The sequence below is a fragment of the Hydra vulgaris genome, chromosome 12 (assembly GCF_038396675.1).
Source record: "Hydra vulgaris chromosome 12, alternate assembly HydraT2T_AEP".
In the NCBI taxonomy this organism is placed as follows: domain Eukaryota; kingdom Metazoa; phylum Cnidaria; class Hydrozoa; order Anthoathecata; family Hydridae; genus Hydra; species Hydra vulgaris.
In genome coordinates, this window is record NC_088931.1 from 31,995,001 (window position 1) to 32,009,149 (window position 14,149).

The following is a 14,149-nucleotide window of genomic DNA, read 5'->3' on the forward strand; positions in this document are numbered from 1 at the left end:
TGTATATATATATATATATTAGGGTGGGTCATTATGATGTAAATGTTAAGTTGGGGCTGTGAAACATTACTAAAATGTTGCATTACAGTCTACTTATGAAAAAAACTCCTTTTGAAATAAAATTGAAGCGTGTCTTGGATCCGCAACTTTGGGAATTAAAATTACTGTATAATCGTATAATGTAAATACACGTGGTTTAATCCTATATTCCATTACTCGACATCTTGTTACATTAAATTTAAAAATGCAAGTAGTTGTTAAAGGAGAAATAGTCAGAGTGTAGTAGGCAACACATAACAGCAATTTGTTTCAGTTATTTGCTATTTGTTATGGCTCAAGAAGTCAGATTTAGAGTCAATTTTCGGTAATTCTGCTCGAGATTTACGACACTGCAAAATCATTCCATGTCGTGATTTGTGCCCGAAAACTTTCATAGTTGTTGCATATCAGACATCAGCGTGGAACTGGAAATGTTCAAGATCATCATTAGAAACAGTTGATAAAAGCAGTGGTGGTGTTGCAATAGCAACAGACCAGTCAATCATTTTTATGAATGATGAAGCTTCCGGATCAAGCTTGATGCTTGATTTATCAAAGACACGTATCTTGCTACTTTGTGATGTAGCTCGTGCGTCAATTATTTTGTCACACGAAAACTGACGAGTTGATACATTTTCATCTGTAACTCCTCCAATAAGAATGTTCTCAGGATGAGCAAAATAGCAGTTGTTTTGCAACACTGGTTCAAGAATTTTCCACTCTTCTTTTCCTAGTTCATAGCACTGCTTCATAAGATAAAAGAAGTTTCTTGCTCCGTTAAGGCAGGAAGAATGACGCTTTATGTTGAACCACAATGGCGCATAAACATTTACGATGAATCTTGTAATTCTTTGCAATGGTTTTGAAGGATTTTCCTCAGACATATACAAACGTAAAATACGATTGGCCTTTGTTAGCCACCTTGCATGGTTCAGATTTCCTGGCATAGCAGTCTGGAGGAACAATAATTGATCACAAGCAGTCTATCCCTGCTGAACAGCTAAGCAAGCTTTTAGAAGGTATATCTGATCAGAGCTTAAATCTTTCTTGACATCAACACTTACATCCTCAACTTTACCAGGTATATGTTTAAAGTTCACAATATCTAAATCTTTTGGATCAAAATCAAGTGCAATGTCTATTTTACCTGTTGAAGTAGCTGGACCTGTTGAACGTCCACCATCCACAACAGAGAAATATTTTCTAAAAGGTAGTTCATTTGCATGTAACAAGCAGACCAACCATTGCAATGTTCTCCCAAGACCTTCTTCTAATTTTCTGATTACTCCATTATGTTGACCTGTGTTATTCACAGAACCATCGCAAACAACTGCTGCTAAAGTGTCTGATGATTTGATGTTGTTGATGCTCAATAATATCTCTTGTGCAATATCAACAGCTTTACTACTTTGTGGCGTGACATGATTGACATATTTGTTTTGCGGAAATGACACTATCACATAATGTTCTTCTTTGAAATTTCGTTGGACACCACTTGTTTTAACGGAAGTGATATCCTTTTTTCATCAAATTCAATGCAAAGTATTTTTTGGACTTCAGCAGCATGCTTCTTAACTTCTTTTTTCCTCCACATATTTCTCTGACGACGAAGTTTTGCTGGATCAATAGCATTCTCTGGTGTTATAAGATCTAAATCTTTTAGTACAGCATTTGCTATTACACAACTCAGGATATTGTTTAGTGTTGTAAACCTTCATCTCTTCATCACTTGACATCTCATTATCACTTGACATCACTTCATAACTTGACATCACTACCATCTGACATCTCAATTGGCAAAAATTCTTCATCTGGCTTTGACTCTTCATTATCACTGCAATATGTTTCATTTGGATCAATTTCTTTATCAAACTTCATTTTCTTATCTGTAATCGGCAAATTGCATGTTTTACTTCCTCTTTTTTCTCTCTTCTGCAGCTTAATTGTTTCTTCTTTGTCTACTTTTCCTATTACCATCTTCCGTACCGTTTTTTGATCTATCCAGAACTCCCATTCAAGTGTTGGAATTTTTTTTGGCAGTGGACATGAAAAAGCTGACCTTTCTAGAACACCTTTATTAAAACACTTACACAGACAAATATCGAATAGTTGGTCTAACATCTGTAAACTTGATTTAAATGTTGCAGAGGACTTCTTGCGATCAGAGTATTTACCAAGCTCATGTACTTTGTTAATTAGCCTCTTTATGCGAATAACTAAGCTGCTGACTGCAATTGTAGGAATAATTGCTTTGTTGTACAGTGCTTTAATTTCATTAGCTATGACTGTTGCTCTTTCAGTAACACTTGCGCCATTGTTAGTTTTTAATAAATAGTCATATGCTTTGAAAACATCAGCAGAAGTTGGCAGTTGATTTGTTTGGAATGGTCTAGGTTGTCCAAGTATACCATGTTCAGTTTCACTTCTTGTTTTAACAGTAGCCATTTTTATTTTCAATTTTAACTAATTAAACTAAAACAAAAAAACAAACAACGTAATTTAAATGTAATATATACAAGTATATATCTTATAATGAAGTACAGGATCATGTTATCGGAAGTCAACAAACAACACCATCAGCTTTTTGTCTTATATTTCGTAGGGTGCTCTAAACTTTTGCAAAGTTCTGTATACTATTAATAAAATATTATTAACATGAATCATCAAAAAACCTAAATCTTAATGCTTTTATCCTGCAATTATACAACTGTTGTAAAATAGCATCATTTTGACCTAATATAGGAAAATTCAAGTTAAAGTTGGCAAAACTAAATCAAATTTTTATTACATTTCTTTTACATATCATTAATAGAGACAACAAAATGCAACTTTATTTTCATGTTTCATGAAAAAAAAAAATTTGACCCACCCTAATATATATATATATATATATAGTACAGCATATATAGAGAATTTGATTTAATTAGAAAGGCCAAGTTATATACGTATACATGTCAATTATGCAATATATATTACAACATAAATAAATTATTTATTTCAAAGTAAGATTTACTTAAGCTTAATTTTGTTGAAGACTACTTTTCAAATAGGGAAATTCTTCATGGATTGCAGCAAAAGTAGAGTAATACAATAGAAGTTAGTAAATTTTTCTAACAGTTATAAGAAGAACAACATTTTCCGAACCAAATATATGTACATACTCACACAACACTTAAACTGTTATTAAAAAAGTACGTTCAGTGTTAAATGTATAACAAAACATATTTTGGTTAACTTTATTCATTTTTATAATCACGTATATAATGATATATAATTAATAAATACCACACATGTAAAAAGAAGAAAACTTTTAGTCTATGACCAATGAACTTCGTCCAATAGAGACATAAGTACAAAACTATTATCATTTGGTAAATTGGGTAAACTTGCCACTTTGCACTTAAATGCAGATCTATGTAAAACTTTCTGCTTCATACAAACATTACTTTGAACATAACCAATATTATTCTTTTTTGAATCACATGGATTTGTATACAAACTTTTTATTTGATAAGATTTAAATACATCACACAAAAATAAATTGTTATATAACACAGGTCAACAAAAAAATTTTTTTTTTCTGGTGCCGAGCAAATAAGTTGTTTTTTGTATAGCATTTCTCATTTTGATTTCAAATATGCAACTCTTTTTTTACCATCATGTCAAGTTGTGAAGATATTTAGGTTCAAATCTTAAGTATTTAGGGTAAAGTCCCTAATATTGTCGAAAAAAAAGTTATTCAAAAGTATGTCAACCTGGGTCTCAAAAGAAGTGTATTTTCATAGAGATTTTAAAAATGTTATTCATTTGTGATAAAAATAAGTATTTTTTGTATTATTGCTGAATAACATTCTGTTGAAATTTTTTTAAGAGTCTTTAGCATTTTTTCACATAACTTTTTTGTCAATAAATTTTAAGGAAAAATGTTTATGTTTTCTAAAACCTCTGTGAAAATACGCTTCTTTTGAGACCCAGGTTGACATACTTTTGAATAACTTTTTTTTCGACAATATTAAGGACTTCACCCTAAATACTTAAGATTTGAACCTAAATATCTTTACAACTTGACGTGATGGTAAAAAAAGAGTTGCATATTTGAAATCAAAATGAGAAGTGCTATACAAAAAATAAATTGTTTGCTCGGCACCAGAAAAAAAAAATTTTTATGTTGACCTGTGTAATATATCTTTGACACAAGCAAAATTGTTTGACTCAAGTAAAAACCAACGATCTTTCTCTTTTATTGAAAAAGTGGTGAAAACAGCTTTTGAAGAAAACAATGACCCTGATGTTTCTAACTCAGACAAGCGCTTCACAACTTGTGCAAGTGGATTTTAGGATTTCTTAATAAACTTTTTTAATATGTACATATAATTCTTGAATGAAAAAGTAGATAATTCATGAAGATTTGTTTTATAATTTACTATGTCCTCGTGTAGGTGGATTAAAGTGTGCACATTATAAGATGTAAATGTTTGTCCATACAAAACTTTTGCCTCGGACACAAACCACAGCAAAAGTTCATTTGCATAATCTAACATTACTCCTGACCTTTTTGATCGTATATGACATAATTGTAATAACTACACTAAGTGTGACAAAATAGGCATAGAAATCTTTTAATAAGGTTTTTTTTAAAACAGCGGGTCCAGTATAAAGTAAAAATTGAAAAAACTCTGTTGCTTTCCATCTTTTTGAAGTCTTCTAATGCTGCCTTGCAAATTCACTTGGCATACATCCATTTAATTGAACAAGACTTTCTGAAATTCTACTAATTTGAAGTTGGGAAAGACGACATAGGGGCGGACAAAATTTAAAAAAAATTTATAAGTCGTTTTACCACACCAAGACATATTAAATGCATATAATCTAAAACAAATTGATTCACACAACTAATGCCATAACTTATTAGAGGACTCAGTCGAAGCTGGTGTTCAGGATATTTTAGTAAATTGAACTTATCGTCAGTTCTTTTAGAACAATCAAGTTCATGAAAAACCATTCTTCCTTTCCATTCAACTTGCGTTGTGCACCACTCACAACTAAAGTAACCAGTGTGGCTTTTAATACACTTGAGAAATTGTCTTGCTGGAGCATCACATGTAAAATACTTCATTGAAACTAAGTAGGATCGATCATGGTAAATTAAGTTATTGGTTTTTAAATAATCATACTCTGTTAAGAAATCTTTCATGATATCATCAACATTATTTGATTTTTCTCACCACAATATAGTGCAACAATAAATGGGTTTAAAGTGCTAAACTTACAAAAAATAGGCCATAACTGTAAAAAATAGGCCATAACTACAAAAAATAGGCCATAACTAGGAGAAGACTTAAACAAAGGCTAACCATCAATGTTAACAGTTAATTGTTTTCTTTTTTCTGTGTAACAATTATTTTCATTCAAGGTTCTTATGATTCCTAAAGCAATTCCAATGTACACATAACTCCCTCCAAATACATTCACACTTTCAACAGACCTTGGTGTTTTTAGTAAGGGTCTTGAATCATTTGGTAGTTCATCGGAATGACCATGTTTAACTAGGATACCTAATACTTATTTTATTGCTATCTAAGTCAATCTATTTCTGGATGCCCAAGATGTCAGATCTTGCAATAGTGATGTTGTTTCCAATTCAATATATTGCTTATCAGATGAGTTCAATGTTTCAAAACCATTATTTGTACTAGTTGTATCATAAGATGAATTACATGAGATATCAAAATCATCATAAGTACAAGAGGTTAATGTAACACTATTTCTAACTATTTGGTCATAACTCATTAAAACGCTTCCACCATAAACATAACTGTCAACAGCAACATTTTTATCACCAGAATAAACATCATTCTCGCTTTCTTCTTCTTATACCTCGTTAACTAATTGTTTAACACTTCTCCATTTACTTAACCGAGATCCCATTTTATTAAATAAACTACTTTCTATAAACAATTCTTCAGAAGTAAAATGCTTAACTAAAACTAAACATTATTGAAAACAAAGTTTTTAAATTTTATATAAGTAACTATTACTAACCTAAACTACTCAAAGCTAAACAACTTTTAATTAACTGATTAATAAATAACTTAAGTAGCATTAATTAATTTGTTAATAAGTATGCTGTTCTACATAATTAGTTATATTTAGTTAATAGTTAGGTATGTCAAATCCCGCCTTTTACGGAACCGATTTTTGTGCTAAAAAACTGTTCCCCGTTTTTAGAACTTGATGTTTAGGCAGTATGGTAGGATGGTGTTTCGTAGCATATTTTTTTAGAATTTTATATTAACTTAGAAGTTTTTTTAAAAGTAGAATAGTTGAACTTTTTTAAAGAGTATTTTTTTATTATATTGACGAAAGTTAAAGTGTTATTTATTGATATCAAAAAGTATGTTGTACTTCTTGTGCTTAGTAAATGTTGAAGATATTATCTTTTTTTTTCTATCCTATTCTTTTTTTTAAGTTTATACGTTTGCCAAATTTCAAGAATTTATATTAACTAGCAGATACCCTATTTTTACCCTCACTTTTGGTACCTAAATTTTGTTTTTCCGACTTCTGTTTGGGGGAGAAGGGGGGGGGTACTGAAGGGTACTAAATATTCGTTTTTATAAGCCAATAATAATTATTATTAAAAAATTTATGTGATTTTTCTATACAATGATTTTGTGATATAAATACTAATATTGCATTTATAAAGTATCAATATAAAAATAACATTTTTTATATATTAAATCAATAATACATGTTTTTTGCTAAGTCCAATCACATTATTACATTTTTAAAAAGCTTTATATCATATAATAATATAATATATTGCTTTTTTATGTATTTGAAATATATATCATATATTAGTAATATACTAATATTTGTCTAAAAATATATTGACATATATAATATATTTATAGTATATTAGATTTAATATACTATTTCTAGTATACTATATTTATAGTTTATTACATATTTAATATATACTAATTATAGTATATATTAAATATATACTATAATGTAATGTATATTTAATACATACTATATCAATAATAATTATGAATGATATGATTCCGATACAGCAATGACAGTCTAGCATAATAGAAATGATATGATTCCGATACAGCAATGCACAATAACAGAATAGAAAAACAATAGTAATATAGTAGTGGAACTTGCAAAAAAAATGTGCAGCAAGTAGTCGAACTTTAAAAAAAAAATGTACAGCGAGTAGTCGAACTTGCAAAAAAGTTTAAAGCGAGTAGTCGAGCTTGCAAAAAAAATTACAGCGAGTAGTGGAATTTGCAAAAAAAATGTACAGTGAGTAGTGGAACTTGCAAAGATATGTACACGGAGTTGTGGAACTTGCAAAAAAAATTACAGCGAGTAGTGGAACTTGCAAAAATATAAAGCGAGTAGCGGAACTTGCAATTTTTTTGAAAGACGAGTCTAGCTTACATTCGCGTCGCGTCTATTGTTAACAATTATTATATAGTTTCATTAAGGGAATTTATTATCTTAATCATTAACTAAAACCCAAGATATAAACTAATTAAAATAATAATATATAACATTTTTTGTTTTTAAATTTTTTTCAGGTCAGAGGGAGAACCATCTTTAACTATCACTAAGCATTATGTAATACATTTTGAATTTTAGTAAAAGATATTTTTATATTAAAGTTTATTATTTCAATTACATTTAAATATTTTTTCGAATCTAATTAAAAATATAATTATTTTTAGGTTGTAAAAGAGGGGCGGGGGCGATGACACGCCCCTATCTACACTCCTTGAAACAAAGGGTGCGCTACTAGTGGTGATGTTGTAAAGTAGTAAAATATAATTTTTGATTTGATACTAGGTTTCTTTTTAATTATAAAGATAGATATTTATAAAAAAAAAAAGAGTCATTTTTGATAATAGGGTGTTTGAAACCATCACCCTTACATCCACCCAAAGACAATGATAAAACTTCTATATTTGACTGTGGTCTGATAGCTAATTACAAACATCTTGTATATAAAAATTTACATTTTCATTTAAAAAAACAACACTTTTTTATAAATATTGTTAGTCTTTATCGCTGGCATGGATGGTGGTTTTGTGGCCCCTCTTGCCCCTGGATGCGTCGTGAATCTAGAAACCTTTATAAATTTGTAGATTACTCTTGTATCTATCTTTTTATACTAAGATATAAACTTTTGGATAAGAATTGAATAAGTTATAATAGTTTTAGTTAAAAAAAACTTTATTTTGACCACAGTTTCTTCAACAAATCTTAATATAATACCTAATATAGTACCTAAAAATCGGTACTTAAAACGTCATAACTTTTTGTAGGGTGGTTCGATTTTGAAAATTTTTTTACTTTTGGAATATTGAAATGATGCTCTTTTTAATGATATATAACAACCTAGAATGTGATGAGTTTAAAAATTTCATGTAAAATACCTATAATAGTCAAAAGCACATCAATTAAATTTCTTACGATATTTGTATATACACATAATACACATTATGTTAAACTTTATATATAATATTATAAATAAAAAGTGCTTTATATTATAAAAATTTTGCTTATCTTATTATAAAAATACATGCTAATAAGCAAAAAATTATAAACAAAAATAAACAGGTAGTAAAGTCTGAAGAAGATTCTGAATTTATTCTCGCCTTATGATACAAAGTTAAAATTACATTCATAAAGTAATTATTAGAAAACGCAAACGGTTTAAGTTTAAGTTGCTTTAAACTATGATTTTAAGACGTCAAAAATTTTTTATTTCTACGTCAACCCGACGTTGATGTAACGTTGAAAATAATACGAAACAAGACGTATTTAAAGCTTATGAAATCAAACGCCAATAAAACGTTAGCATTACGTTATCTAGCCACGTTGATTATTTCAACGTTAATATAACGTTGGTATTTGGTGGATTGACGTCGTGACCAATAAACAACGAAAATCCAACGTTTAAATAACGTTGTGTGCTGGCTGTGTAAATAACCTTAAGAAGATTGAAAATGATTATCTCCTTGAGTAACGAGTTTCTTCTGAATTTTTAATACATTATTTGTAGTTTTTAACCAAGTCTCCTTGAAAATTAGGAAACTTTAACATAGCATAAAAACTTGTGAAAAGACGTTTATTAGAACTAGGTCCCGTTTTTGAAGAAACCTCGGGCTGTTTCATTTGGGTGCGAGAACGGGGGATTGTATCGTCTGTCGATACAACAGTTTTTTCTATTATCCAATTAACGGGGTGTTGTATCGTCTGTCGATACACCCCCCCCCCCGTTAATTTTAGAAAAAGCTGTCACCTATCTTTTTATTATAAATATGAAAAAATTTGAAAAAACAAGCAGTGTAAATAGGCTGTTACAATTTGCTGAGGTCGGTCACTAATGGTTTTCCCGATCCATGTTTTAGAGCTAGTCCAACCCTGACCATATTATGTTAACTTTACGATTACCATATTTATAAATATGAAATTAAAATCTATATACATATGAATCAAGTTGGTTGGCACAGCAAAAATCTAATGCAATTGTGTTTACTAACTGAAAAATTAGTTTAACTACGCATTCAATGCTTCTGCGTCAAAGTTCTTTAAATACTGTAGTTGTACTGTACAAAAGGCCTGCATTCACAAATTTATTTGCCTTACTTTATACACAGTTTACTCCCTAAGTTTGAATGAAATGAAATTTGACATGAAAAACTTGTTTGAATTTTTGCTTTTTTTTAATTATTTTTTAAGCAACGCAATGTATATTTTATCCAATTAAAGTAAAGAACTACAGATGTTCACGTCGGGAAAACAAAATATTGCTATGCAATTCATTATAAGAATTTAATAATTAATAATCGGTTTATTCTTTTGCATTTGTTTTTCGTTTAACTTCAAAAGCACAAAGTTACATTTTTTCAAGGTTGCGTTTCATTTATCTGAATACATTTTCATGTCGCGTTAATTATTTACGGTGTACTTATTTCGTTGCGTAAAAACCATGCACACGCAAAAAAAAAAAAAAAAAAAAAATTGTTAGTTTTAAAGTAAATCGAAAATTAAATTGTAGGGTAGATAAATAAAACTATTATTAAAACTATGTAAAAACGGCTTTGGAGTAAAATCTTATAAAACCGAGATTATTGATGATTAAGATTAATTAAAAGCATAAATCAATAAATCTTTTAGATTTTGTTAAATAGACAACGTGACTATGAAATGGGCTACATATATTATATTAGTGTTATTTCATCAAATAATTGGCCAAACATGCAACAAGAAAAAAATTGAATCAAAAGGCGACATAACTATATTTGGCATGTTCCCAGTCCAATACTGTGATAAAAACAATACTGACGATACATCTATCGTTTGGGTAGAAGCGATGAAGTATACCATCAACGAAGCAAACAAGCAGCAGGGTAAGAATCTGTTTGGGTACACAATTTATGATTCTGAAAATTATGCAGAACTGGATGGCACAACGTCTGCTACTATAGATATCCTTTTTCAGCTAAGCAATAACAACTTTGATTTAAACCACCAGAGATCTTGTTTAAATTCAATATTAAACAGAACATTAGGTCTTGTTGGTCCTACAGACTCAACTAATTCCATAAATGTTCACCGTTTGACCTCGTTTACCAACATTGCTATTGTCAGTTACAGTGCTACAAGCACTGAACTAAGTAATAAAGAACTGTATCCAAACTTCTTTCGAACCATGCCAACTGATTCTTTTCAAGTACAGTTTATCATAGATTTGTTGCTTTATTTTAACTGGACATATGTTTCAATCATAGCAACAGACAGCTCTTATGGAAGAAATGGAGCCTTTTTGCTCCAGGAAATGTTTTCTACAAACGGTATTTGTATGAGTAAATACGTTAGTATTGGAGATGATTATGATGAAATGGATTACAAAAACGCTTTATTTAATATAGCTGAAGACAATCGAGCAAAGGTCGTCATATTTTACGGTTCCATTATTTCAGCAAAGAACATACTTGCTGATTGCTTAAAACATAAAATAAAAGATCTTAATTGGATTTTAAGCGAATCAAATTTACAGAGCAACTGGTTATATGATTTTAAAAAACAATATAATGGCAACATTATGATGATAATACTTTGTTCTGAAGGTTTTGAAAATTTTAAAAGTGCTTTATTGAATACAACGTACAAAAACTCTGACGATTGGCTAAAAACACTATTTGAAAAAAGCGGTCAGAGCAAACTCTTTCCAGATATGATACTTGGTGATGTAATTAATTCTTTAGACTTTAGTTGGATAAGTTACGTTCAAACTGCAGTAAATGTTTTAATAAAATCGTTTTTAAAATACATAGATTGCCATGAAAATTTACTATTTTGTAATACATCTTTGGTTGAAAACCGGAAATACTTTAACAATATTGTAAAAAATATAACTTTTTTAAACTTTGATGACAGTTTGTTTCAGTTTGATAAAAATCAAGACCCTTTGACAGTTCAGTACGATTTTTATTTAGCATCTAACGTAAGCTTTTTATTTACTGGTACCTGGTCGTCTGTAAAGCAGAAAAGGTTAGAAATAAAAGATAGCAAAATTTTACAATCTGTATCTTCAAAATGTTCAGAACCTTGTCCTCCAGGTCAATTTGCTGTAACTAATCTTCAACTAAAATGTTGTTGGATATGTACTATTTGTGATGAAAACTATGTTAAAAGCAATGTTGGTACAGAAGCGTGCAAGAAATGTAAATTAGAAGAAGATTATTATTCAAATGTAAACAGGACTAGTTGTATTAAATTGAATCGTACTTTTTGGAGTTTAAGAGAGAAAGAGCAAATTACACAATTAGTAATTGCTTTTTTATTTTCAGCGATAGGAGTAACAATATCAATTGCATTTATTGTTGTATTTGTTATTAAAAAAAACACACCACTTGTTCGTTCGTCAAATTATAAGTTTTCTTTGGGTCAGATGGGTGCTCATCTTACTCTGTTCATAATTCCAATCTTAAGCCTCGAAGAAGATACAAAGTTGAAATGTGTTACTAGAACATATCTTGGAGGGCTCCTTTTTTTCTCCATAATTATATTAACCTTACTAAAAGTCACACATCTGATTGCAGTGTTTGGTGCCTTCAAAAAATTATCTAAAAAAGATATGATGCGTATAAGATTTAAAGAAGTTCTATTTTTTTTTATAGCCATTTTGATTTACGCAACTATGGTTCTCGTGGTTGAGAATATGTACCCATTAGACATTATAGAAGATAAAAATATGTACAAACTTACTATCTATAAATTTTGCGATTCCAGAAAATTTTTGACTTTTCACATTGTTTGCGTATTTATTCTACTAATATTTTGTGCTGTCCAAACATATCGAGGTCGTAAGCTACCGTGGAAATTTAACGAAGCTAAATACATCGCTTTTGGAATGTTTACATCAACTTTAGTCCAAATAATTTCCATATTTATTGGACTTAGCTCCTTAGATCCAATGAGCAACACTTTTTTGCTGTGGCTTTCAACAAATCTTTCTAACTTATTACTTTTTGCAATTTTGTTTGGTTTTAAATTGAAAGTGATTCTTTTTAACCCCGAAAAAAATACCGTCAAACGATTTCGAAAAGTTACAACAGCAGTAATTCATGGATCGCATTTTTTATCTTCAATTCCCCAAGTAAGTAAGCAACGAATTAGAAATTTGTCAATATCGTTTTGATTGATGGCTTTATTATTTGCTGGCATATACTACATATTTTTATAATTACGTCAAAAGCACTTCATTACATAAAATAATGACGTATGAAAAATATCGAACTTTTTTATGATTTATCATTTTAAAAGAGCAGTTACAATAATATATTTTTTGATTATAAAAAAGTTTAAATTTTTTCGCACAAGGAGCGTTGAAAAAAGTAAAAAAAAAACAAAAAGAACAGCGATAAGTAAAAAATAAAATATTATTTTTCTATTATTATTATAGAGGAACTCGGGGCAAAATTACTAACAGTTTGCTATGTATTATAAATTATTACATTAAATGCATTATACATTATCATATATAACACTATTATACATCATACATTAAGATAAAATATACAGTTTGTATATTTTATCATAATGATTCATTGCTTGCATGAGTTTGCAACTTACAAGCAGAAAAATTTTAAATTAAAAAAAAAATGTAAAAAACGCACAGTTTCTTTATTTGGTTGAGTCAATGGGGAAGATTGATTTTCCATGCGTTTTCTGTTATCAGATTTATTAAAACTTTGAAAACTAATAACAGTTTCATACAATGCATTTCAAAATAATTGCGTGTTTTTCAAAAACCATTTCTAACTCAGCGGCACCTATGGCGTACTATTCTTTAGCAATATCTGTTATTATTTATCTTTTTTTAAATAAAGAAAAATTTTTATTTGCGCTGGAAAACTTCACAATATTTCATAAATAACATGATATTTTAAAGTAAATGACGTATCTCCACTTTTAGAAAAATTGAGTTATTTATTGTGTTATATACCTCAAAAAATATTTTTCTACTGTTTGAAACCAGTCTCATAGCTACATATTTAGCGCTTGGAGCAAGTAAAATTTATGCGCTTACTCTTTTCTCGTAGTTAGTTGAAAAAAGTTAAAAAAAAATTGTGTTTAAATCATAGGAACACAAGCTAGAGTAGAAAACCTTACACGTTCCTAATGTCCAATATGAAAATACCGAAATGGGTATAGTTGGCAATCCTTATGCTAATAATCCAGTAGAAATAAAGTAAAGATTTAGGTTAGTAATTTTGATTAAAAATATCATTCAACATTTCACGTCTTTCTTTGGAAAAAGCAATCCGTTATCTTATTGGTGCTTTTGTTTATGTTTACATTCTTCTAATTTGGACAATAAAATAAATATTTTATTCTAAAAAATATATTTTAATAGAAATAAGAGCTTATTTAAAGTTAAACTTATTCTAAATTTATAGACATTTCTAATTTCTAGCATATGTTTTAAAATTGTTTTTTTCTTGCCTTTTCATTTGCAAATCGATCAACCGCTTTATTCAAATCAAGTTGACAAGCTATTGCTTTCTCAATCAATATAGTGGCCGAA

General features: G+C 29.2%; 1 protein-coding gene across 1 annotated transcript; it reads left to right on the forward strand.

Moving 5' to 3' along the window:
• The first annotated feature begins 9,992 nt into the window (after nucleotides 1–9,992).
• LOC124807821 (metabotropic glutamate receptor 1) lies at nucleotides 9,993–12,896 on the forward strand. The gene has a single exon (XM_065812943.1). The coding sequence runs from the start codon at nucleotides 10,259–10,261 to the stop codon at nucleotides 12,758–12,760; it is 2,502 nt and encodes an 833-aa protein (XP_065669015.1). The 5' UTR covers nucleotides 9,993–10,258; the 3' UTR covers nucleotides 12,761–12,896.
• The last annotated feature ends 1,253 nt before the right edge of the window (nucleotides 12,897–14,149 follow it).